At 48.1% G+C, this 27,685-nt stretch overlaps 3 protein-coding genes across 4 annotated transcripts; 2 read left to right on the top strand and 1 right to left on the bottom strand.

The window, feature by feature from the left end:
* The first annotated feature begins 283 nt into the window (after positions 1-283).
* On the top strand, positions 284-16,658 carry LOC311509462 (von Willebrand factor D and EGF domain-containing protein). Of its 2 annotated transcripts, XM_084574684.1 has the most exons (33): positions 284-587; positions 2,905-3,089; positions 3,209-3,437; positions 4,027-4,092; positions 4,236-4,468; positions 6,129-6,218; positions 6,288-6,429; positions 6,658-6,893; positions 7,245-7,318; positions 7,399-7,669; positions 7,766-7,968; positions 8,045-8,943; positions 9,022-9,158; positions 9,243-9,404; positions 9,502-9,606; positions 9,907-10,021; positions 10,671-10,948; positions 11,023-11,242; positions 11,318-11,455; positions 12,184-12,546; positions 12,615-12,785; positions 13,169-13,428; positions 13,526-14,021; positions 14,147-14,242; positions 14,326-14,421; positions 14,705-14,800; positions 14,886-14,981; positions 15,059-15,154; positions 15,237-15,332; positions 15,552-15,647; positions 15,735-15,830; positions 15,913-16,010; positions 16,384-16,658. In XM_084574684.1, exons 1-33 carry the CDS (start codon positions 488-490, stop codon positions 16,402-16,404), a joined length of 6,060 nt encoding a protein of 2,019 aa, XP_084430810.1. In that variant the 5' UTR covers positions 284-487; the 3' UTR covers positions 16,405-16,658. The 2 variants fall into 2 exon arrangements, 1 of the variants encoding a protein (XP_084430810.1); XR_014699837.1 differs by lacking the exons at positions 15,735-15,830; positions 15,913-16,010; positions 16,384-16,658 and having other exon boundaries at positions 15,237-15,462; positions 15,552-15,588.
* Positions 16,659-18,578: 1,920 nt separating this feature from the next.
* LOC311509050 (transcription factor 15) lies at positions 18,579-19,793 on the top strand (the record flags this gene model as incomplete). Its single annotated transcript, XM_084574089.1, has 2 exons — positions 18,579-19,178; positions 19,758-19,793. Exons 1-2 carry the CDS (start codon positions 18,627-18,629, stop codon positions 19,791-19,793), a joined length of 588 nt encoding a protein of 195 aa, XP_084430215.1. The 5' UTR covers positions 18,579-18,626.
* Positions 19,794-23,128: 3,335 nt separating this feature from the next.
* On the bottom strand, positions 23,129-27,637 carry bzw1a (basic leucine zipper and W2 domains 1a). The gene is made up of 12 exons (XM_084574211.1): positions 27,535-27,637; positions 26,399-26,471; positions 26,135-26,311; positions 25,932-26,026; positions 25,783-25,848; positions 25,455-25,590; positions 25,251-25,360; positions 24,990-25,160; positions 24,747-24,893; positions 24,516-24,654; positions 24,305-24,427; positions 23,129-23,912 (listed from the first exon to the last, which is right to left on the bottom strand). Exons 2-12 carry the CDS (start codon positions 26,460-26,462, stop codon positions 23,881-23,883), a joined length of 1,260 nt encoding a protein of 419 aa, XP_084430337.1. The 5' UTR covers positions 26,463-26,471; positions 27,535-27,637; the 3' UTR covers positions 23,129-23,880.
* Positions 27,638-27,685: the final 48 nt, after the last annotated feature.

Below are 27,685 nucleotides of genomic sequence, written 5' to 3'. Positions count from 1 at the left end.
ATAAATTCAGTTTATTTTCTAGTAATTTATGTTCTTTTCTTCTTTTTTTGATCATAATAGGAATAAAAACCTCTCATTCTTCCCCAGCTCTGACTCTGAGGTCTCATTTACCTCCAGGTTTCCATCAGTGACTCTAAACAGTCCTAAGTTCAGCTCTGATGGAAGCTGCTCAGATGATTCATCGATTCATCCACGTGATGTTCAGACAGGGTCGTTTGTTTCGGGGATCACAGAAGAGGACCCACCTCCTGGAGCAGGCTGCGGTTTGCTGCCTCCTCCCTCTTCTCCTTCCTCTCTTTGTCATCTTGTGCCAGTCTCCGGAGAGCGCGGCGTAAACTTCCCTCTAATTATCAGGGGGAAAGAGAAAAAAAAAATAAAAAAGAGTAAAGTTTGCGCCACTTTCGCAGCCTTTTCCCTCAAACCTTCAATGGGACCGGGAGACTGAGGCGAACCTGCTGCTGCGTCTGTTGAGCCCGGAGCCGCAGCCATGCTCCGCTGCGCGTTTGGTTCGGTGCGCTCTTCGTTCCTCGGATGTTTACGCGTCGCGCTGCTGTGGCTCGTTCAGTGCGGGGCGCAAGCGCAACACGGTAGGTGGATAGAACAACTTTGTACGGGTCAAGTTCAAACAGTTGAACAGTACGCATCACTGGAGTTACGTTAAAAGCAACTGCAGAGGAGCTGGACCTGTAAGTTTTCACTTAAACAACCCACACAGCTTCTCATTCAGGTTTTACTTTAATCAGATTGTATAAAAAATAAACTCTTGCCTGTTAAAAGCATCAGATTCTGCAGAGCTGCTTGTCTTTTGTCTTTAGAGGCTGCATTACCATCCTGATCACTCCTCCCTGCAGCATTTATGGAAACTCTGGAGGCAATCATATATTTATTAGCTGAGATAAAGTTCTGCATGTGGAATGTTTTGAAGCAACTGAAGAAAAAAAGTTGAGATAATGCTGCAAAGCAACAACAGACAGAGTCAGAATCATAAAATAGATGCAGCTAGGATTTAAACTCTGTATCATCCACCGTAAAAACAAATGTTGTTGCACAAAACGTTTCTGCTGATCTGTCAGAACCTCAAACCTCAAAGCTGGATCTGATCGTCCTGCCTCCTATCTTTGTCTCCAGGGTATCCAGCAACAGATCAAAGCAGGCTGTCGTAAACTTTAAGGCAAACCGTCGTAAAATGAAACACAGAGGGTCCTGGTAGAGCTTTGTATTCAGCCCTGAGTCCAAAAAAAGTCTGAAACAACTCCCGTTTGTCCCAACTTCACTCTAGATCCCACTAAACATCCAAAACATAGAAGGTTTACTACAGATGTTTCAGACTAAAAGGTGGTTAAAGCAGTTCTTCTTATATTCTGTCAGAGGAGGAGTCACTAATCTGAGTTTGAGGCTCTTTAAGGACAATTTAGGGTCAAAGCTCCGAGGCACAGCTCGAGTTATCAAGAGAATCTGGTAAAAACCAATAAATAGTTGAGAGTCTTGGACAGTTTGACAGTTTTTGTTATTGTACAGCGGATACAGCGGAAGAAAGCGTGTCCAACGTGTTCGTAAACCCTCAGGGATTAAATAACAGTGCACAGATTTGCAGGATTCATGCAGAAGGACTGTTCCCTCGGGCGATTCATCAGAGTCTGAGTTCAGCTTCAAGTTACTTAAGAGAAGCAAGAGAGGAAATCTAGAAGAAGAAAGAAGAAGCTTTACTTTATCTCTTTTTGTTCACTCTCTGTCTCCAGATCTAAACCTGGCGTGTGAAGTTGAAGTGAAAGGTGTGAATACCTGAACCAGGAGGTCACAGGGTCACCACAGTCTGTAGCATCATTTCAGTTTAACGTTTTGTGCAGATGATGTCTGCACAAAACGTTAAACTGAACCTAATTCAGATGTTGGCAAGAAGTGTTAAGATATTGTTACTGCTTTTAATTTCCCTCCTCAAGGGAAAAGACCCATGACCTCAGTTGTGTTTACGCCACGCTCTCCTGAATTAATCTTCTTTCCTGAGAATCTGGAGAATCCCCTGCAGAGTCCCTGCACATCTGTGCCTCCCTCTCTCCCTCCCTCCCTCCCGGGGGACGGTTCATTAGCTCACCCCTTCCTCCCTCCCCCTCCAGCTCTGTAAACTCATTAAGCCGCAAATAGGCACGGTTTAGCCCAAGGCCCCAGGAATCTCCCGATTGTCCCGAGGACCTGGTTGTTTGAGTAACCTGTGACCCGGAGTCTTGTCCGAGGAGCTTCCAGACGAGGCGTACGGCCGTGTAAACAAAAGCACCGGCTTTCAAGGGGCTGTCAACGTGAAGGGCAGCCTGGGCAGGCTTGTTTAGGCCTGGGATCACTGGCAGTAACATCGCCCTGTCCATTCACGGCTTTGACGAATGTTTGCTTCCCCCCCGCCGCCCCAACTTTACACGATCGAACTCAAACAAGGGACGAGTTTTTGTTGAAGTGTGGAAATGTTCCTCATGTTCTGCTCAGATCGTTTGCAGGGTTGTTTCAGCCTCCAGCTGCAGGCGGTGGTGAACGGGGGGTCTTTGTCAAGCGTCGGTGGTTTTGGTTAAGAGTCTCACAGGAATGTCTGTTATTCTTAGCAGTTTACATTTCAACCTGTGAGGCTTAGAGGAGGCTTCTGCTCACCTCAAGGTCATTTTGTCGCCTCTCACAACAAGTCTTTATGTGTTTCTGTCAGTTACAGGTTTATAAATAAGGTTTGTTTCCACCTGCGGTCAGCTGAGGGTGAGAAACAGCTTCATGAGTTAATTCCCACAACATCAGGAGCTGCTTGTTTTGTCTGCTCAGCTCCGTCCTGTTCACAGCTGCAGAGATAAATACGATGATCTTATCGCGGCCTGAGATTCTTGCTTTTTCATTTCCTGGAAACAGTTTTGACGTCTTCTCGTTCCTCAGCTCCCGAGTGCTTCCCAGGAGGCCATCAGACTCTGCGTAATCCCTATCGCAGCGTCGACTTCGACTCCACTGAGATCCAGAACATGGCCATCCAGGACCTGATCTGTGACCACTCGCTGTCGCCGGGCTGGTACAGGTTCAGGATCAACAACAAGCCGGCGGAGATGCCGACCACCTGCGTTGAGGTGACATCAAAATGAGTTTAATAATAATAATAAGCAGCTCCAGTCCAGGTGCAGGGGGATAATAACTTCCCTTCTTGCAGATAATGACTGTTTCTGTTCTGTTTGACGTCCTCCTGCAGATGAACCACTGCGGCACTCAGGCTCCGGTGTGGCTGTCGCTGAAGGACGCTTCTCTGCCGAGGCCCGGCGAGGTCCGCCAGCTCTCCGCCTGCGCCACCTGGCAGTTCTTCCACGGCAGCGCCAAGGACTGCTGCCTCTTCCGCATCCCCGTCACGGTGCGGAACTGTGGCGAGTTCCTGGTTTACTACCTGCAGCCGACGCAGGGGTGCATGGGATACTGCGCCAAAGGTGTGAGCTTTTAGATCTCGAATCATTCTCGTGCAACGTGAGCTTCTGCAGCCGAAGAGTGTTTCGGACAATTACGCCCGTGCACCACCCAAATACATTTGCACAAGCCATTGCAAGGCCAGTAGAGGTGATCTGCTAGGAGCTAAGTCCTCCTGCAAACATGTCAGATCTTAATAAATACATGAGGTTTACACAGTTTGACCTTGGACTTCCCCTACTCATATTAATCATATTTAAGTCTTGAATCTCAAATCATCATTACTGTTTCGACCCAACTAAACTATTCCAGGACATGCACGGATTCCTCTCTACCTGAGAGATTGAAATCTGAACTAATTAGACTTCAACTCCTCTAAGTCAGCGCACCAAAAACAATAAAATGCAAACCTACCTCATGTCGCAACATCAGCTTGAACCTGCAAACTTCTAAGGTTTTTATTTCTGCAAAGAAATAAAGATGTGACATTCAGTCTGCACAAAAAAACTGTTTTTCTTTTGGATTTAGCTGAAATAACACTTTTGCATCATATTTTTTAGCCTAATAATAATAAGAAGAAGAAGAAGGTTTTTGATAAATCTCATGTTTCAGTTGCTCCAGATTTGGGTCCCAGACTCTGCCCACCAGGAGAAGTGGAAGTTAATGGTCGATGCAAAGGTAGGTCACTCTTTAAATCACCAAAAACATCTGCTGTCCAGCTCCATGAATTGAATTGAAGACATCACATCTGGATCTAGCTCAGAAAACTGTATTTTACTGTCAAAATAAATAAAAAAACATGATCCTCTGTGTGGTTTCAGCTGCCGTCCCGTCCTTGCCCTCCCGGCCGGTGATCACCCCAGAGCTGATCGGGCACAGCGTCCACCTTCGATGCTCCTTCGTCCCGCCGCCGTGGAGCCAGGCGCTGGGCTTCCAGGTGGTTTGGGCCAGACACATCGGCCACAGCATGAAGGCCGAGCTCAGGCAGGAATCCACTCTGAAGCCGTTCTCCGCGGTGGAGATGGATGGCGTTCACTTCAGGCTCGGAGAAACGGTAATTCCTGCCAGACGCCGCCGAAAGTTTCAAGAGGTGGGGTGGAGGGGGAGCACGTGGAGAGAGTTTGAGAAGCAGGCCGCGGGTCACGCTGACCTTTTTTTCTGCCTCGGCGTTACAAAGCGAAAGCAGAGAGGCAACATGTGTCGTGTCCCGTTCCGAGAAGGGAAGAGGAGGGTGGGGAAGTTAAATCAGTTGCAGGTTGGAAGAGCCTCGCTCCACCTGGGTCCCATTTACACCAAATGAATTCTAGGGAAGTTATTTCTTCACGGACAGATGTACGTACAGCGACGCTTTAAAAGAATATTCTATTTCTGCATAATGTGAGATGTGTATTTGTTTCCAGTATCAGCTGTGACCTATTGGTGCATCAACTAAATGTTTCTGGTAACAGCTGATCAGTGGTCTACAGCAGCTTGGAGGAATTTTAGCCCATTCCTCAGAACAGAACCACTTCAGCTCTGAGATGTTGGTGGGTTTCAGGTCCAGGTCCACCGACTTGTGTTCTTGGGCTCATTGTCTTGCTGCATGACACAGTTTCTCTTCACATTCAGCTCATTGGTAGAATTCAGAATCCACTGGTCCATCGATGAGGACAAGCCGTCCTGGTTTCGTGGCCGGGATGAGGTTCTGATGCTGGAATGAAGTGTTGTTTCATCTCCAAACTCGTAATCCTGCAAGTGCACTTACTTTTGCACCTCACTGATACATAATATTGGCTCATTTTGCAGAATAACCAAATAGAAGAGTAAGTTTTGAGTCACTTTTATGCAGAAATGTAGAAAACGTTAACAACTCTGCAGTTGCAGAACCTCAACAAGAGGTCGTCCCTGTTTTCTTTCCAAGCGACACAAAAGATTGAATCAGTTTTTACCTTTCCCTGAGGTCAGCTGTGGTTTTCTCTCGGCGTGGGTGAGTTATCGCCCATAAAACCTCACGGTAAACGACGGCTAATTTAGAGCGGTGGTAAACCTGTTAGCTGAGCATCCACAGACGCGGTTTGTTGACACAGTTCCAGTCTTTTTACACCAGAGATAATAACTGTTATGATTAACCTCGCCTCTTCTCTCCGGCATGTCATCACTCTGCTCCTCGTCCCCAGGCCGCTGACGGCTCTCATTTCCTGGAGACATTACTTGTTGCGTGGAAACATAGAGATTATTAGATTTTTCTACATGATGTCAGTCCCGCTGCAGCCGCCTCAACCGGACACCTGGGTTGTGTTAGTTGGGTCTGGAGGGTGCTGAGGTGCAGAGGGGCCCCCGCCTTTGACACATGTTGACGCGGCAGCTGGGCCGGGTCAGAGGTCGTCTAAATCTTTTCAGTTAAGCGTTCTCGGAGGTGTGGACTGCAAGCTGCGCTGACACTCAAACCTTAATCTTTCTTTCTTTCACACCCAATTAGAACAGATGTTAATGGTTTTAGTGAAGCTTTTATTGCTTTAGAGAGAGACGCAGACACTAGAGGTGACAAAACTGTACGACTGCACCGGTTAGAGCTACAGGTACGTCCAACACGACGTCTTCATCTTCTACTTTGCTTTGCAACGGCCGTCTGAGTTCTGGTGGCTCTTGCTGCAGTGCAAAATCAGATGCAAAGAACAAGAGGTTGTTGAATGCACGTTAAAGCATTCAAGCATCTATTCATGTGCTCTTTGCAGTTTTCCTGCAGCGTGTCGACTTTCAGAGTCAACTCCAGCCACAGCAGATCCACTCCAAAAGAAAGCCACGGTTTCTACGCCGGACTGAAGGTAAGAAACGTTCTTGTAGTAATTTGAGAAACCTGGCAGCGTTTGCATCACCTCTTTCTTCTCCTTCAGTTTTCTCCAGACTCGCTGCACATATCTGAGAACGGCAAGGAGCACGAGGTGACCGTCCACAGCACCGTGCCCATCCCCTGCTTCGGCTCCGACCTCGGCCACCAGTGTGGAGTCCCTCTGGCCCTCAGCGTCCATGACCCAGGTCAGGCCTGCGGGAAAGCAGCAGATTACACCGGTGCTGTCAGCTTTAATTATCTGAGGGAGACAATGAAGTCTACACCTGTTGTTTGGAGACACAGAATCCACCACAGCTGACCAAACATGCCCCTCTTTAGACCTTCTTAATTGGATAATAAAACTTAAATTGGAAGAACTGGCCGCTGCGTCCTCCCCGCTAACGCCGTCTTTTCTGCTGCTTTAAAATCCACAGACAGCGTCGGACACGAGGCTTCAAACGTGGCGCTGTCCGACTGCCAGGTGCAGATCCAGCCCGACACCTGCAGCCAGGACGGCGGCGGCGGCGGCAGCAGCTGCGGCCGGGCCACGTTTTCAGTCACCGCCGTGACCGACTTCACGCGTGACGGGAACCGTCCGAGCCTGATCGCTGCTTCACCCGGAGCCACCGCGCCTCGACTCTGGAGGAGCTACGTCCCAATGTCCCTCAAAGTGAGTTTGGAATTAAACGTTTAGATAAATTCCCAGTACTTTGTCCACCAATAAACGTCCTTGCATCAGTTAAGGCATCAATAATCTTAATCATACTTTAACCAGTGAGTATTAACTCTAATTAGAGGGGGTCTCTGTTTGACGTGACGTTTAAATACCTGTCTTTAGTCGCCTCCTCACAAGCTGTAATGTTCTGTAAGCCATGACGTCAGCCCTCCAGACATCGTGTCTCTGAGCGCTGCGCTGCAGAGGAGATTCCCATCTGTGTTCAGTGAAAACATCAAAGCCCAAGGTCAGAGGGTCGGAGGGTGCAGCCCCGCTAATCTTTGTTCTTCCGACCTCTGCCCCCAGGTCACGGTGCAGGACGTTCCCACTTCCATCTGCTACTCTCTGACTGACCCACATGTCATTACACTAGACGGCAGGTAATTTACCTCCTAAAAGCTTGTCAGCGGTTGTTAATTTACAACGGCAGCTCCACGTTGACTGACTCTGAATCTGCCAGGCGCTACGACAACCACCAGACGGGCACGTTCGTCCTGTACCGGAGCCTCGCCAGGGAGTTTGAGGTCCACTCCCGTCAGTGGGACTGCGGCAGCCGGCACTACTCCGTCGCCTGCAACTGTGGCGTCGCGGTGCGAGAGGGCAACGAGGTCGCCGTCTTCGACATGTGCAACGGCCAGCCGCAAGAAACCAGGCCTCAGCTCACCCTGAGGAACATCGGCGACGGCAGCCGGGTCCGAGTGCTTGAGTCCCACCAGGGGAAGAAGGTCACCGTAGGTATCCGAACATTTTGACACTGGTGTCTATTTGTTTGCAGAGTCATTACACGCTGGTTGTCTCTGATGCGACTCTCTCTCTCTCTCCTGTAGTTGATGTTTCCCTCCGGGGCCTTTGTCCGGGCTGATGTTGGCGACTGGGGGATGAGTCTGTCTGTCCGGGCGCCGAGCGTCGACTACAGCAACACTCGAGGCCTTTGTGGCACCTTCGATCGCAACGGCAACAACGACTTCCTAGGCTCTAAGGGCGTCTCTTACGGCCCTGATGACCTGCATCGCTTCATAGAGGAATGGAGGTCAGTCTGTGGCGCCGATTCAAACCTAAAAACATGAGCATGGATTATTTACAGCTCTTTTTATGTCCCTTCTTAGGATCGCTCCTGGTGAGAGTTTATTCGACAAAACGCCTCCTGGGACGACGCAGGAGGTCAGGAGGCCTTTCTGTCAGTGCCAGAAACAATTCAGCGTCTCTCAACCTGCCGGCAGAGGCATGAGGAGCTCGTACAATCCTTCTGCTCGCTCCGACTGCGTAGCATACGATAACGTGGATTACACATCCGTTTTCCCGTCTATGGACACAACAGTGGAATACGTCAAGAGCCCGCAGCGAGAAGAAAGCATCCTGGACACGTCTGCCTTCAGCGGACATCCTCTGGAGACGGGGCACCTTTGGCATCAGGAGAATCCGAGCAGTGATGCAGAACTGGTCGGTGAACTCAGGGAGGATCTGTTGCTTTCTGCAGACAGACCGAAGAGACAGGCGCCGTATGAGTTCCAGCCTGTCTTCATGGCGCAGAGCCTCAGCCAGGTCGATATGGAGAGCTTGGCTTACTTCTTCCCTGAGGATCACCTGGCGGAAACTCGGACAGAGGTGCATCCGAAGTGGCCAACGCCGAGCGGCCTGACGTCGGCCAAAGCCCTTGAAGTGTGCCAGATGGCTTTAGCCAACTCCACCGTGGGCACGGTGTGCCGGGGGCTGCTGGGACGCCGCCTGGATGAGGCGGTGGATCTCTGCATCCTGGACCTGCAGCTCAAAGATGACCTGGGCTGGGAGGAGGCGCTGCTGCCGTACCTGGAGAACGAGTGCGAGAGGAGGCTGCTGGAGAACCGCACCCAGAGGGCTTTGGAGGAGGCTAGCCCTCCGGGGGCGTCTGGGGAGGTGGCGATGGCGCTGCGCTGCCCTAACTTTTGCAACGGTAACGGGGATTGCACAGAGTGGGGCTGCCAGTGCTTCCCCAGCTACAGCTTCCACGACTGCAGCCTGACCATCAGTGAGCACGACGGGAATTAACAGCTGGATTTTAAATGTGTAAGTAAGGATTCATCTACAAACCCTTCTCCTCTGATAGGCCAGCCGATCGAGATAACCGACCTGGAGAACGGCGGACTCTGCGACATCCGAGCCTTCGACTGCCGCAGCGTTCGAGTCTTTGGCCTCGGCTTCATCGACTCGACCGAGCTGAGCTGCCACGCCACCAGACTGAAGGTGAGATAGGAATAAAAAAAGAGAGCTCAAACATCAGGCTTCAAGACTAAAGTGTCACTGTTTTCTTTTTGTTTTCTCCCACAGTTCATGAACAAAGTTTGGGTTCCGGGGGAAAAGCAGAGAACTAAAGCCACCTTCCTCAGCTCCAAGGCGTTAGACTGCGCTGTGCCGTCTCTGAGCAGCACCGCCGTCAACACCGAAGACTTCATGATGGACGACAAACCGTACGCACGCTGGGAGATTAAGGCGAGGCTGCATCACATATTAACCTGCGACTAAAGCATCTTTATCCCCATCTTCTCTGTCGACTGACTCCTCCTCCTCCTCTTCCTCCTCTTATTAGGTGACCAACGACGGCTCACAGTACAGCCAGGCAAAAGTGCTGACGATCTACGACGGCGTCTGCCAGGTCTGCGAGGCGTCGCGCTCAGGACTCTGTAAGTTAAAGGTAACTCAGATTCTTAGTAGCGTCCTACTAGAGTTTTATTTCCCAACATGCAGCATCTGGATATTTAAAAAAACATGTACATGCATTAAAGTAATAAAAGTTAGAAGAGGTTTCCTGCAGACAGGAGGTTTGCACGTGTCTGCCAAAGCTTAAGCAAATTAAATTAGGCAGAGACGTAGCAGACGATGTGCAGCTTTCCTGTTCATCACCTGGCGTCTTCGGGGAAAAGGGGAACAGCTTGAAGAAATATCTTTTTATAGTGTTGCACAAACACCGTCGTGCTCTGTTTCTCTTGGCCAGGAGCGGACGTGTAACATCGACGGGATGTGTTTTGCAGCGGGCGACTCCAATCCCAGCAGCCCCTGCCTCCTCTGCGAACCCGACGCCTCCAAATTCACCTGGTCCGTGAACCAAGGTACGGGCCCGTGGTAGCCGTCCCACTGTGGTCCTGTTTGCCTCCGTCGGCAGATCAAAGGAGCGGAGGTTTAAGTTTCCCAGCATGCCCTGACCTGTCACTTAACCGCCCCGAGAGAGAGAGAGGAGAGGGGGTAAATCACATGGTTGACTTCCACAGCAGCAGAGGCTGGAAATCATCCTCGTAATAGCGAGGTTGCACGGCAGTAATGTGCAGAATTAAGCCTCGTTTTAGCCTCACCTGGAAACCTGAGTGCAAAGGTCATTTGTGATTTTAATCCTGTGCAAATATGGCTAAACACTGCCTTAAATTTAGCAGATTCTGCAAAAACATACAGTTGCAAGTTGATTTAGCACTAACAGCAGCGTCCTCTGGTTTAATTCTTGGCGTTTCATCAGCGAACATCTGTTTGATCTCTGTGGAGGATGCTGCGTGACCTCTGGGAAGCTGAGAGCTGCAGTTTGGAAAGAAAAGCTTCCAAACTTGGACGTGCGTGCTCGCAATCGTTTTTCCAGGAACGAGCGTCCCGGAGGAATGTTTCTGCCAAACAAAGCTTTGCATGTAAAGACGCAGGAAGCCTTGTCGTCCAACGGAACAAGTAAACAAACAGTCTGTTCCTTTAAGTTATTTGATTTTCCTCTGATTTCAGTGAACGAGCCGCCAAATTTCCACCGACCTCGAGGCGACGTCTTGAAGACGTTTGCCGGGGAGAATTTCGTCTTCCAGTTTGCGGCGTCAGACCCCGAGGGCTCGGCGCTCCTCTTCCAGCTGGAGGAGGGCCCGGCGGGGGCCGTCCTCTCCCCAGCGGGCCTCCTCATCTGGAGGGTCCCCTCGCTTTCCGAAGAAGAAGAGGGCCGCCGGGGAAGGCGCTCCATCCGCTTCACGCTGTCCGACGAGTGCAACGCTCAGAGCTCCTTCACTGTGGAGGTAGAGTTAGAACATGCACATGTTAGATGTTATATTAACAGAATTAAAAACGTTCTTTTCCACCTGTGACGCAGATTGACGTGGTGCCGTGTGGATGCCAGAACAGAGGAACATGCGTGACCGACGTCAACTTCCCCGCCGGCAGTGGGAGGTACTTGTGCGTCTGTCCCGAGGGAAACCAGGGCGAGCTCTGCGACAAGGACGTAGACGAATGTTTGTCCAACCCGTGCCCAGGCGGCAAGTGCATCAACACGGCCGGCAGCTACAGATGCAACTGTCCTGCCGGGTTAAGAGGTTCATTTAAAACCTACAAAACTTTCTTGCGATCAAAGCAAACGATCACGAAATTAACTTCCTGTTTTTGTTAAGGTTTAACGTGTCTGGAAGACGTCAACGAGTGTGAGAGGAAGCCCTGTTTTCCAGGAGTCCAGTGCTTCAACAGCTTCGGCTCCTACGGCTGTGGCCCATGCCCCAAAGGCATGCTGGGAAATGGGACATCCTGCACTGGTAAGACAGCGTTGTATAGCCTTCCTGCCCGACACTTGTTTATCTTAACGTTTATTATCTGTCAGTGAAAAACTTTTGGTTTTGCTTTTGTCCTGAGTAAATTTGAACTGCGTCTCTGAGGAACTCTCCCCGCAGGGCTACAGCGCTATGAGCACTATAATAGAAACCAGATGGCTGATAGCATGTGCTGCACACTCCACTAATATTGCCCGTAAGTTAACTTGATGCAAGTCTACCGAGGAACACCACGGCGTGCTGATGTGAGACGTTTGTTTCACGTTGACGCAACAGGCGAAGCTGGAGAATTGAAGTTTGTGCAGCTCTGCAGAGAAGTTAAAACTCAGAGGTTTTAAAGTGACTCAAGCAAAGCTCATAGCATAAATTAAAGTAACTGATATATCATCACTCATCCCCGTTTGTTTTACCGCTTATGTCCCATCAAAGGACTTTTAGTTTGACTCGTTTGACCTCCTCGTTCAGTTCAGAGCAAAAGATACAAAACTCTGAGCTGCACGGTGTTCCTAAATCTTAAATGTCATGGACGTAAAAGCCGTCTGTGATGAATGATCCTCCTTTTTACGCTCTTGTCTCATTTTCTGTTGAGATCAGGAGGCTCCAGTTAAAAGAGGTCAGAGGGCTCAAGGGACGGGACGTCAGGTCTCTCCAAAGCTGCAACGTTTCTTTTTTGTTTGACTGCAATCAAACATATAATCTCTTTCTTCATGCAGCAGTCCTCAGGCCTCCTGCCGTCTCTCCAACATCTGCTCCTCACGCGACGACCGCCTTGAGGATCCCGGACGTTCTGCGGCTTCCACCCAAAATAAAGACGGACGCTTTACAGCAGAACTCGACGAGGGCCGAGGCGGGGAGGACTTTTACAATAACCGATCCGCAGGCGAAGACCGCCGCGTGGAGAAGGACGACGGGAGTTAACGGCCCGTCAAACGCTCCAGCTGTTTCCCAAACGAACACGGATCCTTTGAGGAAAACTCAAGGAGCAAATCCATCCAGAGCTAACACGGACTCAGTCGAGCAGACGAGAATCAGCAACAGCATCGGGAAGATTTCACACGGCGGTGGAGCAGCTGCAGGTAAGACCAGGAATGTATGCATGCATGAAAGAAAAATAAAAACTAAATCATACATTTGTGTCTCCCAGGATCAGCTCAGCCTCTGGCCGTCAACGTTTCAGCGACGTGTGCGAGCAGGCCCTGCTTCCCCGGGGTTCAGTGCATCAACCGCCGGCCGCCACACGTGGGCTACGTCTGCGGACGCTGCCCGCCTGGACTTTACGGCAACGGTCGCATCTGCATGAAGAGCTCCAAGGAGGGTAAGAGACTGTTTTCTTTTCTTCTAATTTGCTTTGTCACAAGTAGCTTGTTTTTTTCAAACTAAACATCTGTTTGCAGCTTTTTTTAGATCTTTTATTTTGTTCCTGTGACGCTCCGGTCGCCCCCCGATGTTGTTTAATGTGTTTTTCTTGACTGGAAAGAATGTCGTTTATGGCGGCAGATAAATTCCTGGTAAATGGTTGGAGACTGTGTGAATGTTTGCTGAGCGTTATTTCTCACGAGGGGAAGGAGACGGTTTCATTCCAGCGTAAATCCCTTTACTGTTGGAAAGTCACAAAGTGTTTGTGCAGACAAATAAGGACTGTGCACGCTCCTGTTGTTAGATATTAAACACATGATGTCTTCTCCCGTCTTCCCTCAGCATCCAATCATCTCCAGACTCAAGGCAAGTCCAGCCGGTCCCCTCACGGCAGCAGCAGCAGCAGCAGCAGCAGCAGCAGCAGAGTGTCCCAGCTCCACCTGCCCGGCCTCCCCAGCAGGCACGGCATCAAGCACCTGTCCTCGTCCGTGGGGAGGGGAGGCGGGACGGGGAGGAGAGAGGCGGTCACTTCTGCCTCCAGGACTGGATCTAGCATCGCTACCTCGAGGGAGTTTGTGGTTCCTCATGTGACGGCCGCCAAGGTGAGTCACATGAGGAACTGTTTCTGTCCTCGTTTCAGCTTCTTTTGGGACATTAACCTCCTGTAACGCTCCTTCCTTCCTTCTCTAAATCTCCCAGAAGCCTGAAGCAGCGTTGACGGGCGCCCTGCCTCTAAAGGTAACCCCACCTGCCCCTCACGTCTCCACCCAGTCCCACAGAGCGACGCAGCCTCGCCTCAACCACTTAGCGTCCACCCAAGTCAAACCCTGGACCCCTCTGAGACCCGCCCTCCCTCTCACGGCGGCCCTCACCGCTCTGTCCTACTCGCTGTCCGAGTCCGAGTTCTCTGCCGACGGAGACGAGGCCGAGTCTGGATCGGAGAGGCCGTCACAGCAGCAGACGCCGGCGTTGACGTTAACTACGCTGAGTAAGAAGGTCTTCAGCTCCCCGGTGCAGAGGGCGACCTCCATCCAGCAATGGGCCAGGAGCGGTACGACCGCCGACAAACATGTGACGACCTGCGCCGACTGGCCGTGCTTTCCTGGCGTCCAGTGTGAACCAGCTGTGGACGGATGGGGCTTCCGCTGTGGGAGGTGTCCCGTGGGATACACAGGGGACGGACGATTCTGTCAAGGTAACTGATAAAGGTTAAACGGTGGTTCCAGCAGAAGCTGCATGAAGTACGCTGCCTTCTTTTTAACTTCTCGAGTCCACAAGTTGCAGGATTTCTGTCCGATGCGTCTCCGTTTGTGCCTCCAGCTGTTTGCAGACACGCTTGTGGTAGAAACATGGAGTGTGCTGCACCCAACACATGCCGCTGCAAACCAGGGTACACCGGACCCAACTGTCAGACGGGTAAAGGAGCTTTTGCATGATTAAAGTAGTTAAAAAACTGTTTTATGTTTCAGTAATTGCCATTTATTTATTTATTTTTTAAGCGATCTGTGATCCTGAGTGCGTGAATGGTGGCGTTTGCATCGCCCCCAACGTCTGTCAGTGTCCCCGAGGTTTCCACGGCGAGACTTGTCAGGAAGGTAAACGTCATTTATTTATTAACGTGGCACCGGAAACTAAAAAGAAAGATGGAGCTATGAGGAAGTTGATTCCTCAAGGTCGGAGCCGTGCAGCACAGCAAAGATCAGCTTTAGTAGTTTTAATTAGAGAGTGGGAACGGAGACAAGGCCGAGATGAGAAGATAGGAGATGTCTGAACGACTTTGGATGAGTTTAAAGTCTAGAAGAAGTTGTTTCCAGCAGTACTTGGAGTAAAGTCTTTCACCCTAAAGTAATAAAAGCTGACTGAGCTCCGTCTCTGCAGCTCTGTGCAGGTTACCGTGTGAAAACGGAGGCACCTGTGTGGGCCTGCAGACGTGCTCCTGTCCGTACGGCTTCGTGGGTCCTCGCTGTGAGACGCGTGAGTTCACATCAACCGATGCATCTGTTCCGCTTTTATTTATTTATTTATTTTAAATTAAGCAGCGAATGTTTGTTGGTTGCAGTCGTGTGCAGCCGTCACTGTCACAACGGAGGCCGGTGCGTGTCCTCGGACGAGTGCATGTGTCCTCCGGGCTGGACGGGACCGTCCTGTGAGACCGGTGAGAGACAAACTGAATCCCTGTTGAGTTGATGGTGTCTTTGTGGTTGTGCTCATGCGTCGTTGCTTCTCCTCCAGCTCTCTGCTCTCCTGTCTGCCTCAACGGAGGTTCGTGTGTTCGGCCAGACGCCTGCGAGTGTCCTCACGGCTTCTACGGAGCTCAGTGTCAGAACGGTAAATCTACAACTAAACACACCTGCACGAGTTTAAAAACAAACCTTTAAATGTCTTCTTCTTCTTCTTCTTCCTCCTCCAGCCGTCTGCAGCCCTCCCTGTAAAAATGGCGGCCTGTGCATGAGGAACAACGTCTGCTCGTGTCTGCAGGGATACACCGGGAGACGCTGCGAGAAAAGTCAGTCCTCCATTGTCCCGTCACCCCCTCTTCTCCTTCCCCAAATAAAGAACCAACTATAGACACCAGGGCGCACAAAAAGAAATGTGCACAGCAGAAATTAGGAAACGGAAAACCACTACAGAGAGATGTTAGCCGCACAAAAGCATTTCTAATCCTCTTGTAAACTTCACGCACCACAACTTTGATTAAAAGACTTTTCTCTCCGCCTCTCTCCAGGTGTGTGTGAGCCCATGTGCATGAACGGCGGCCGGTGCGTCGGTCCAGACGTCTGCGACTGTCCGTCCGGGTGGAGAGGGAGCACGTGTGATAAACGTAAGCCTCCTCTTCCTCTTCCTCCTCATCATCTTCTTCTTCTCATCGCTCGTATGTGATGAAGTGTTTGTGTGTCTTGCCTCTCAGCCAGCTGCCTCCAGAGGTGCCTGAACGGAGGAGAGTGTGTCGGTCCAAACACCTGCCTCTGCCCCCCGGGGTGGCAAGGCATGCTCTGCCAGATCCGTGAGTATCACAAGAAAATAAATCTGAGCTGACACCGATCATTAAATAATGATATTAATAATAATAATGAATCTCCTGACAGCTCGCTGTGAACAGAAGTGTCTCTACGGGAGTCGCTGTGTGCGACCAAACGTCTGCGCCTGCAGGACGGGATACTCTGGGTCTCTGTGCTCCAAGAGGGTATGAAACGCCGAACGTCTAGCATCGTTATTGTGCAGCTTAATGTCAGTTTAACATCTTTGTGGCTGCTTTGTGTGTTTCTTTGCAGCTAACATCTGTTTTTAATGACTTTGCATTTCTTAAAGTTCGCTATACACATATTTTTTTGTTTTTTTGGTGTCCTGGTGTCAGTTTTCTCTCTGAAAAAGAGCAAAGCAACTAGACGAGGTAAAGACGAGAGAAAGGAGGACGAAGATGGACACAAAGAGATGTTAAACTAACACAAGACAAGCTAAAAGAGATGCAAAATCAACAAAAACTGATGTGAAACACACAAAATGACAGCAAAGAGATGATAAACATCTATATAACTTAATTTTTCCGTTTTTTCCAGCTTCCTATCCCACGAGGCTGACGTCGACTGACCGACCTCCGGATCTAAACCTGACGTTAGCCTAGCATAGCACCAGACCTGAGGAAATAATAAGAATGATAATAATATTAATAATAATTAACGTTTTATTTTTTACCACGAGTCCAAACCTCTGTGTGAGTATTTATTTATTTGGTTGTCTCTTGTTGTATATTTCGTGTATAATCCGCGTTGTTTCCTGTGAAAACTTTGTTTACTGGATGTTTTGTAAGAAAATAAAAATAAAATAAAGACGCTTCGGATTTTTCTTCTGGCTTTGAATGATTCGGTTTAGCACGACTTACTCCTTTATAATAAAATACGACTCAAAATTATAATTTCTAAGATGCAGACGCATTAAAAATGTAGGAAGCATTCAAATAATTATCTTTAGGAAAGGTTAGTACTGACTGCACATAATTAGCTGGAGCTCTGATGCATTTCTTCTTTATTTCACGAATAAATAATATTAAAAAACACAAATATAGTTGCAGAGCAGGTTGTTTTTTTCCTGTTTTGGTGGAAGCTTACCTTTCATATCTTTCTGTGAGAAGCAGTTTCAGCCTCTCCACAATCCCTTTACATCTGAGCCGTTGCATCACCTGAAAGCAAAGATTCAGTCAAAGATTAATTAAAAAACACCTAAAAGCATGAAATTATTTCAGAAAATCACACATTTTCTTTTCTTCCGGTGCTCGTCTGCAGCAGAGAGGCATTTGACTTTGCTGCGGGGGCCAGACAAGTTCACGGCCAGCGGGGTCAGGGCCGAGGAGGCCTCCGGGGAAATGAGGATTAAAAGATTAATGAGGCCACATTAGCTCTGCACTAATTAGGATTCCTCTATGGCAGCAGACTCTGGCCCAAACACTGACTCTTGAACCTCCTCTAAGGGGATGTCTGCTGCCTCTGTCGCTGCTACACGTCCTAATAAATGTATTTATCTCATGTTATGGAGGCAGATAGACGCTTTCAGCCTCCTGCTGCAGGTTTAATCTGCAGGATCACTGGGGAGTCACTGCCCTCTAGTGGCAACAATAAAAAATAATGTTCAGAAAATATAAAATGCACAGAAAAGCATAAAAACTCAGTTTAGAGAATAAGTTAGGAGAAAACTTTTAAGTTTATTTGCAGGAGAAAGATTAAAAAGTTGTAATCTGAATGAGTTACAACCTGAAAACAGCTCCGAGTCCGCTCACAGATATTTATATCCACCACCCAAAGATGGCACTGGGTGAGGAGGAGGAGGAGGAGGAGGAGGACGAAGAGGAGGGTGCATGTGTCCATCATGGTGAGTAGAGGCAGAACAGAGCGGCCACACCTGGACTGTTCACTCAGTGGAGGCGCAGAGCCGCCGGCCAAGGCCGCAAAGTTATCCTCCAACGCTGGATGCCAAACAGGAAAAGACCCACAGACTGTGGACTGAGCATCAAGTTCACGAGCAAAGTCACAGAGAGGATTTTACCTGAAGACATAAAGAGAAAAGATATTAAAATAAATAAATAAATAAGAGAAGAGCACATGAGGAGGATGAACTGATGTAAAATAAGAAACTAAACACACAAACAAGAGAAATTAACACAAAATAAGCTCAAAAAATAAAAGAAGAGGCAAAAAATAATGGTGCAAAATATCTGAAACTGCACCTAAAGATATAAAGTTTTAATAAAACTTTAATCCCAGCTGGGTTTGCTTCCTGAACTACAAGGATGAATCCAGACCACGTGCTTCCTGTTCAATTTACACCTGGAGCTCAGGGTCCAGATGTGCAAATGATCCAGGAGCAAATACTGACACTACTTATTAGTTGTTGTATCACATTTAAAACCTTTAAAACCCATAAAACTTGACATTTATTTCCAAAATAAGTCCTCCTCTTCCTCCTCCTCCTCCTCCATAACTCCGGTATTGGCCCATATCGGTCGTGCCTAATTTAAACCTGTATCCTCCAGACCACAACAGGTGCCTCCTCCTCCTCTTCCCCTCCCTCAAAGCTCCACCTGTCTTCCCTTTTCCGCGGCGGGCAGGCGACCCAGAAAGCAGCCGTCATTCATTAGAAATAGTACGCCGATGCGCCGGGGGGCCGGAGGACGGCGCAAACACCCTCGGTCACCGGATCGACGGCAGCTGCTCGACCCCCCGGTTCTATTTTCACCCTCAGGATAAAGTGCAGGGCGCCGGATTCCCGCACGGCCCCCCCAAGCAGCTCCAGTCAGAGCAGCACCAGGATGAAGTCCACAGGCAACGCGCAACCCGACGGTTTCACCTCCGACCTGGACGGCCTGGACAGCGCCAGCGACAGTTCCGACGGCTGCAGCCCGCGCAGAGACCCGGGACAGGTGGGGGAGGAGGAGGAAGAGGAGGTGGCGGTGGCCTCTCGGACCGGTGCGCAGCGTTTGCGAAGGAGGAGACGGAGAAGGAGCAGCGGCGGAGATGGAAGAGGCGCCGGAGGAGACGCGCTCCTGTCCGGCGTGAGCAAACAGAGGCAGGCGGCCAACGCGCGGGAGCGGGACAGGACGCACAGCGTGAACACGGCCTTCACGGCGCTGCGCACCCTCATTCCCACCGAGCCCGCAGACAGGAAGCTCTCCAAGATAGAGACGCTGCGCCTGGCCTCCAGCTACATCTCCCACCTGGCCAACGTGCTGCTGCTGGGGGACGACTGCTTGGACGGGCAGCCCTGTCTCCGCTACCAGGGCATCCTGCACGGCCCCGCCGCCCTCAGCGCGCCCTCTCTGCGGCCCATTTGCACTTTCTGCCTCAGCAATCAGAGGAAACTGGTGAGTGTCCATCTGTGTTAACAATTACGCATGAGTTACGCACGAGTTGTAATAGAATAAGCGACATTTCCTGGAGAAACCATCATTACGCAGAAGCAGAGAGGTGCAGGATCTGACCCCAAACCCTTCAAGCAGTAGCAGATGAGGCACCTGTACAGGTTGCATCCTCTTTATGTGGAAAATAAACCTGGAGGTGCTGAGTTTATGGAGGTCAGCGGTGATCTGGGTTCACCACAGTGGCACCTGTTTCTCTGGAGACTGTCAACACAAATGGAAACAGGCCTTAAAGAGGTTTAAAGAGACTCAGGTGCAGGTTAAGGTTCAGATGTGAGGAGGGTTTATTTCATCCATACATGGTTTAAGATTGAAATTAAAGATCTGAGAATGGACTAAAGAGCAAAACCAAAAGGAAAATGTAAACACTCCAGTGTGTGATGGTTTCTGACTTATTTTAGTTAATTCTAAGTTGAGTTACAGCTGCAAACCTGCTGACTGTAGATGCCACTAACATTTCTACAGTATTAAAAGGTTTTCTAAAGTTATCCAGGTCTGAATGAAGCGTTTCTTTTTCCTCCACAGCTCAGAGACGGAGGGAAGCACTCTGCTGCGATGTGAGGAGACGAGGAGTCCCCCGACCCCGACGCTGTTGTTTACATGTAGGACTTTGTACATAATAAATATATATTTATTTTTGGATTAGACTAAAAAACCAAAAAAAAAGACAGCTCTATCACTGAAAAGCACTTTCTGTTGCTTCTGAACTCTCCCGTGTTTTGGTTGAGCTGTAACCTGAGCCGTGTGTAAAGTTGCACCTGACGTGGGGCTATTTTAGTCCTCCGCCCTCAACGCTCCACCAATGTCTGACTCCTAAAGAGAAAAAAGAAAAAAGAAAAGAAACAAGTGTCCTTCAGACTCATGAAGGAAACCAAGGAGCAGCTGCTGCCAGCTCTGCCTTACCTTCAGATCCTGTCAGAAATGTCACAATGGAGCAGGCGCGCTTGCTAACTAACGTACGGCCTCTAATGGTGGACAGCAGAACTCCAACACTTTAGACCAACAGGGAACCAGTGTGGTTCCTGCCACAGACTGGTTTGAAGCTTAAAGTTTACCCAAAAATAAACGCAGAGATGTCGGGGTTTAGAGTGGAAGCCGAACACAAACCAAAGTAGCTCTCTTGTCGGTTAAAAAGCTCCAAGACAGAACTTTCTGCTCCGAGCATTTAAAATAAACCCGTGCCCAAATCTTTCTGCCCCAGATGTGCAACCAGCTGTGGAGACATTTGTCCACCATACCCTGCAAAGAAAGGATCAAAGGTTAAAGTGCAGCTTTCAGGATTTTCTTAACAAATCTCACAAAAAGACCAAAACAGAAATGAACATTAGGCAGCGAGTTGTAGGACAAACAAGGAGGCCACACATCTGCAGCTTCATAGATCTAGATGTAGGTGGTCATGATGTTGTGGCTGATCCATTACTGTTAATATAAACACAAACACTTGGTCTTTTCTTTGAGATTTGTTTAATTAACATTAATAAATAAACGGAGGAATCTCCAAAGTTAAAAGAAACAGAGAATCCAAGAAGATGTGAATTTGCTCAGGGCGTCGACGTCTGAACACAAACAGGCATTTTCCGTTGCAGCTTAGCTCAGAGCTAAACGTCTGCACGGCTCTGCAACAACCCGACCTTAAGTGCATGCTTTCACAAATATTTATTTTGTGTTAAACTCAGGACGACTTCACGTAGTTTGGTGCAAAAAAAAGGACAAAGAAGTTTCTCTATATGCAGATAAAGATGCTAGTTCTCTGCCGCTAATCCCGAAGCTAATCCTAGAAATAAGTCGTTGCACTTCAGGAACGCTAGCTCCTCATTTATATCCGTCAGCGTGGTGAAATGTTTACTTTTTGCGTTGTTGCACACTCTCTCTTTTATCACTTTTAAAGAACGACGACGTTTTGTGAGCCCATGATTGCAGGACGGGCTCTAGGCCGCCTTCCTTTTGCACCGATCTGGAGAATAAATATATATAAATATATGTAAACGCTAATCCTTTTACAAACAACCGGATCCCTACTTGCACACTACCTCAGACATGTTTTAAATACCTTGAAGGCCTACCTCTAGATCAGACGAGTAACATGACTGTAAAAAAAGAAAAAGAAAAAGAAAGAAGTACTTGAAAACCTGACGACTGTGTGCTTTGCAAAATACAGAGAAGCTGCTTGAAGAGAAAATGTATTTTTGTACAATAAAAATAAAGAAGGATATAAAACCGTCTGTGTTCATCGTCTGAAATGTGCTTCGGCACCAACCGAACGCTTTAAATCACGGCTCCTGTCAGTGGGTGAGATGCGTTAGGGAACAAGTTGAACATTAATTCATTTAAAGTTGATGTTGGAAGCAGGAAATATGCCCACGTGGATGAAGAGGAGGAGGGAGAAGGTCAAAGGTCGAAAGAAGGAGAAGAAGAACCAGAGACATGGACCAAGGACCACTGAGAAAGAGGAAGACGAAGAAGAGAAAGTGGAGGAGGAAGAGGAAGAATAGTAAGAAGAGGACAACGTAGAGGGAGAGGAAGAAAAAGAGGAAGTGGTGGAAGAGGAGGAAGAGAAAGAATAGTAAGATGAGAAAGCAGGGGAAGTAGAAAAATAAGAGGAGGAGGAGGAAGAGAAGCTCAAAGACCCAAGAGGAAGACGGAGAAGAGGAAGCAGAGGAAGAGAAAGTGGAAGAATAGTAACAAGAGGAGGTGGTAGAGGAACAAAATGAAGAGGAGGAGGAACTAGAGGAAGAGGAGGAGGAAGTAGAGGAAGATGTGGAGGAGGAATAGTTAGACGAGGAAGTGGAGGAGGAAGCAGAACAATAAAGAAGAGGAAGAGAAGGAACACGAGGTCAAAGGAAGGAGAAGAACCAGAGACAAGGTCATGGGTCAAGCTACTGTAGCCCAGTTCAGTTTATATTTTAATATTCAACCTGTCCAGTCCTAGAGTTGGTCTCCTGTAGCTTCCTAAAGTCTGTCCTTGTCTTCTCCTAGAGTTGGTCTCCTGTAGCGTCCTAAAGTCTGTCCTTGACTTCCTTGTCTTCTCCTAGAGTTGGTCTCCTGTAGCGCCCTAAAGTCTGTCCTTGTCTTCCTTGTCTTCTCCTAGAGTTGGTCTCCTGTAGCTTCCTAAAGTCTGTCCTTGACTTCCTTGTCTTCTCCTAGAGTTGGTCTCCTGTAGCTTCCTAAAGTCTGTCCTTGTCTTCTCCTAGAGTTGGTCTCCTGTAGCGTCCTAAAGTCTGTCCTTGTCTTCCTTGTCTTCTCCTAGAGTTGGTCTCCTGTAGCTTCCTAAAGTCTGTCCTTGTCTTCCTTGTCTTCTCCTAGAGTTGGTCTCCTGTAGCTTCCTAAAGTCTGTCCTTGTCTTCCTTGTCTTCTCCTAGAGTTGGTCTCCTGTAGCTTCCTAAAGTCTGTCCTTGTCTTCCTTGTCTTCCCCTAGAGTTGGTCTCCTGTAGCTTCCTAAAGTCTGTCCTTGTCTTCCTTGTCTTCTCCTAGAGTGGACTGGATTCAGTCCAATAAATCTTTCAGTCAAAGTTAATGTAGTGTGGAGAGGGTAGCTGGTACCTTGTGTTCTCTACTCCAGAAATGTTCTGGTCATCCAACGCTGCCATAAACTCCCTAACCCTTTCTGGAAGATGTTTCTCCTTGACGCTGTCTCCAGGAAACTTTTCTCTTCTTTTAAACGTTCACCAAACAAACTCCTTCCACACAGCAGACGTGTTTAGTCGTCGTCTTCCAGGATTTAAACGCCGTTAAAACAGAAGTTCTGGTGTTTTTTTGGTACGTTTTGGTTTATATGGCAGCGCTACAAGAGCCCAGATGAGGACTCTAGTTTTAATGTTGTGGCAGATCAGTGTTTAATGCATTTCTGCAGCAAATGACAAAAAGAATTTAAAAAATATCCAAAAATGACAGTAGGAACCATTTCAATAATCTTTATTTTATTTCATAAAAAAGTCAAATTGGTTTTTATATCAGATTTAAAGAAAAGTAGAAACCAATAATCCGTTGGCTGGCGAGGCATCTTATGGGGAGGGGGGAGGAGGAGGGGGGCGTATGTAGGGAGGGAGGAAGGGAGGGAGGGGGCTGACCAGAGAGGCCTCGACAGGCAGTACAGGGTTACCCCCAAAAAGTCCAAAAAAAAAAAATGAAAAAGGCGAAGTTTAAGACTGAACATGAGCCGGGCCAAAATAATAAAAAGGGGGGACGATAATAAAAATAATAATAATAACCTTTGGCTAAACTGCGCTAACGGTTTCTGTCGGCCTTATTCTCGCATGGCGTGAAGGCAAACTTTAAATTCATACAAGCAGCAGCCATCGAGATCACGTGGAATGTTTTTTTTTTGTTTTAAATCCAAATTACAGAAGGCATTACAACAAAAATATTAATAATAATAATAATAATATTAAAGAGAGAAGGGGAGATTTATTCTGGTTTAATCCTGCTTCCACTTTACGTCATAAAAAGGATCGAGCCCTTTCTTTCCTTTTTAGTTTAAATAGCATTTTTGTCGTTTGGAGTGGAAGGATTTCAGTGTCTGGGGGTGAATAAGTAACAGGAGGTAGAAGAGAAAGAAGGGCGAAGACATTCTACTGCTCCTGCTGCTATTTGTAAAAAAAAACAACAAAAAAATAAAAAAAAAAACAAAGCTCATCTGGCGTTGGAGGTCTTAGTCCGCCTCCTCTTCATCCGATTCTGATTCTAGAGAGAAGAAGAAGAGATAAAAGTCAGTTAAAAGGCTGTGTTATGTTAAAAAAAGGTGTTTAATGGTCGATAAAGTCTGAAATTAAAGGTTTATTATGGAGACAAGAGTCAGATTTTTCCAGGGCTGGGTTTAAAACAAATTAAGATTCAAATTAATCTCTAATAAATAAATAAACGGCATTTCCTGCATCGTGCAACAAGTCCATTACTCAGAGCAGCAGCATCAGGCCTGACTGGATTTTTAAAAAAGTACGACGTCAGAGAAGACTGTAGAAGCGTGATCGATCTAAATGCGTCTGCGCAGCTAAAAGGACGCCAGCCAGCTTCGGTGTCGGCCCTCTCCTGCCGCAACAAGTCCAACTATCTGCCCCGGGCTGGAGGGTAATTACCTTCCTCTGCGTTCTTCAGCCACTCGACAAATTTTTTCATCTGCTCGAGGAAAACGCTCTTCCCCTTGGCGACGTGGGCTTCGGTGTACCACTTCAGTATGGCCTCTTCGCTCAACACGTCCGCTGCGATCGAGAGGAGGCGCGTTAAAGAGGGAAATGTAAACGGTAGAAGAGTTTAAAAAGGTTTAAGGAAAGACGATCAGGCACCAACCTTTGTAGAGGAGCACCACGATCTTCTGAAACGCCTTCATGAAGTGGATGTTGTCGTAGCAGTACTCCTGGATCTTCAGCAGCAGGCTGAGCTCGGACAGACCCTGGGAGGTGAAGGCTTTCAGCAGAGGACTGTATTGCTGCAGAGAGGAGAAGACAACGAAGACCCGAAGGTTTTTAAAAAGTTCCACAAGAATAAAACCGACATCCACGACCGTGCGCATCACCCTACCTTCAAGTGTTTGATGGCTTGTTCGGTCACCAGCTCTTCCTTCTTGTTCCACTCCACGCAGCTCATCACGCTGGTCCAGATGATGCTGATCATCGCCTGCTCAGAGAGGCCGGCCTTCTTCATCTCCTCCCTGGTGAAGGCAATGATCTGAGGGACGAACACGGACAGATAGAGGTTTAAGAGACGTGTTGCAACATCTCAAGAGCTGAGGTAATCATTTATGTATTTGTACTCCAGCCTCACCTCCTTCTGAGGGTCACCGCGGGACATCTGCTCCTGGAGCTCCTTCTGCAGCTCTTTGCGGGCGCCGATGGACTGCTGGTTGCGGGCGAAGTCGGACAGCTCCTTCAGCCCGGCGTCGGTGAAGTACTTAGAAAAATGCTCGCAGCTCCGTTTGTTGGCAGGAAAGAGTTCCTGTGAAGCAGAGACAGTCACGAGTCTTAACAATCGGAGATAAGAGCGACAACTTGCGAGGAGCAGAGAGATCTGGGATCGTCGGCTTACCATCAGCCTGTTGTCCATGCCGACTTTGCGGAGACTGCCAGCAACAGAGTTGATGTCCTTCTCGTTGATCCATGACTTGAACAGTTTTACAGCAAAGGCTGCAGATACGCCTGAAAAGAGATCAAATAAAACACGTTTGAAAAGAAGCTCTCCCTTTTTATTTCCACAGATTTCGCTCCTAAAATAAAAAACACAAGTGCTCACCCTCTTTGACGAGGTTCTCGTTGAAGAGGCTGTTCAGGATGGAGGCTGATATGTTGCCGTTGGCCAGCAGGATGCCGGTCAGCATGGCGAGTTTGTTGCGCTCAGACTCCGTGAACCCCTTTAAGAACAGCAGCAACTGGGAAGATAAAAAATAATAAGGTTTATTTAACGCTACAGATTTATCAGTTTACATTTAAAAACGACTTCAACGCCGGACCTGTCAAAGCTGCCGGGAATCAGCTGGAACAAACCCAGCGCAGAGACCCGTCCAACGAGCACAGCCAGTTGTGAACTCCGCTTCAAACTACATTAAAAAAACAGAACTCACCTTCTTGATCTCCTCTTCGAAACCCTTCTCCAGGTACTTGTAACGCCTGATCAGCTTGTTAAAAACCTGAGGGCACAAAACAACCGCTAAATGTTTAGAAAAACGTATCATTTTATTTATTTAAAAGTCTAATAATGTGTGGTTTCTACCTGAGCGTATGCTTGCATGGTCTCCAGGTCTTCTTGTGCCGTGAAGAGGCAGAACTCGGTGCGGGTCATGTCGTCGGACAGAGTCCCGCCTGGGGCTGGAGCGGAGAAACGCAAGTCAATAACACAAGACTTCCTGCCTACAGCCGGGACTTATTAAGTAATTTAACGGCGCGCGAGTGCCGATCAATACGGCAGCAGCTCACCCAGCATGCCGCCGGCCACCAGGATGTCGAAGAGCGTCTCGGCATAGCGGCGGTAGTCGAGCTTGGCGCCAGAGGCATCAAGGAACTTTGCAACCGCTTCCAAATCAGTGCCAGTTTGATTCAAGCCTTGTACGATACTTTCTTGAAACTGTGTAGGGTCAAATCTCTCCTTTTCATCTGTGGGAAGGCAAAGGTTGGGATTTAGAAGAACACCTGAGCAGGAGAGAGCTGCTACGACGTTAATAAAAGGAGAAAGAGACTGACCTCTTTTCCTCGTTTTGAAACGCTGGCCGGTTAGCGTTGGCTTTTGCTGCTTTTGATTATTCATAAAAGACACCTTGGTAGAAAGAAAAGACAAAACACAGGCGGTTAACGTTTGGACAAGCAGACAATGAAGAGCTTCATTTAATTGGGGTTTGTGCTGCCAGGTGATCCAGGTGTTCACACTGTCAACTGGCAGAAGTTGCGCAATAAAGTTTGACGCCTGTGGGCACAGATGTACTCTTAGAAAAAACACTGTGTGTACTTAGAAATAACCTTTATTTATTATGGCATTTATTGAAATATAATATCCAATAAATGTCACCTGTGCTGCTCTTTATTAGCTTAAATGTATGTAGTTTCGTTTTACAGTAAGGCTTTATTTGCCTATTTTTTTTTTTATTAGGATTAGATTGTTAAATAAATCTTTTTACAATCCAATAATAAAAAGTCTACATGTTAAACCCGCAGCACTGATTTATTTAAAACCAAACTACAGGTGAGGGCTTTAATATTCAGCCACACCAGAGCGGAGGAGGACCAAACAGACAAAAGAGGAGCTACAACGGAGCTGGAGATTAATCAGATTTACGGGTTTAAGGGTTTAATCAGAGCGAATAAGTTTGATAATGAGGCTGAAAACGTTTTGTTTAATAACTCTAAGTTCAGTCAACTGCTTTATTATTAACAGGAATCTTCAAAACTTCAGGTAACTGTGGATTAGCTAGCTAGCTAGCTGGCTAGCTGGCTAACTCCGGGCCTCACCATGCGCTGAGGCATCGCAGGCAGGTTAGCCGGGCCCGCTAGCTGGCTAGCCATCTTTCATTTAAAGCTAAATCGCGGCTTTAAAAATAAAGACTACGAGCTGATATGTGCTTAAATGTAACCCGCTGTCAAGATGTCACAACAAACTTCGTAGTAATATAGAAGTTAACTTAAATAAAAGCAGAAAGCAGAATGCTAACGCTAGCTAGCCGAAGTGAAAGAACACAAAATTCGCCCTCCAGCGGCGCCCATGATGGCTCCATTCCCGGCTAAAAAAACGGTATTTAACACCTTCTAACAAGACACGTTGGCCCCTTTACGTGATCGATGGGGTATGAACTGACACGGGGAGGCCGGGATTAACGGGTACTCACCGAAATTAATGCAGATAAAAAACGGTTGTGAACCAGGGGGGAATTGAAGCAAGTGTCGAGTCTCTCAGTGGCCCAAACAAAAAGACCTTCCCGTCAGGACTTCCGCAGACTCCACCCGCTGCGCATGCGCGATTTAAAGGGGATTTCCGCT

This window comes from Chelon labrosus, assembly GCF_963514085.1.
Source record: "Chelon labrosus genome assembly, chromosome: 24".
Taxonomy (NCBI): Eukaryota; Metazoa; Chordata; class Actinopteri; order Mugiliformes; family Mugilidae; genus Chelon; species Chelon labrosus.
The sequence above is the reverse complement of the archived record's forward strand: the minus strand, read 5'-3'. Positions and strand labels throughout refer to the sequence as shown.

Coding starts and splice junctions, on each gene's coding strand:
- LOC311509462 (XM_084574684.1), top strand. CDS start 488: ATGCTCCGCTGCGCGTTTGGTTCGGTGCGCTCTTCGTTCCTCGGATGT. Junction 12,786..13,168: donor CATGAAGAGCTCCAAGGAGG/GTAAGAGACTGT, acceptor GTCTTCCCTCAG/CATCCAATCATCTCCAGACT. Junction 15,333..15,551: donor CGGGAGACGCTGCGAGAAAA/GTCAGTCCTCCA, acceptor GCCTCTCTCCAG/GTGTGTGTGAGCCCATGTGC.
- bzw1a (XM_084574211.1), bottom strand. CDS start 26,462: ATGAATAATCAAAAGCAGCAAAAGCCAACGCTAACCGGCCAGCGTTTC. Junction 24,894..24,989: donor GCGGTGACCCTCAGAAGGAG/GTGAGGCTGGAG, acceptor TTCGTCCCTCAG/ATCATTGCCTTCACCAGGGA. Junction 23,913..24,304: donor GCTGAAGAACGCAGAGGAAG/GTAATTACCCTC, acceptor TCTTCTCTCTAG/AATCAGAATCGGATGAAGAG.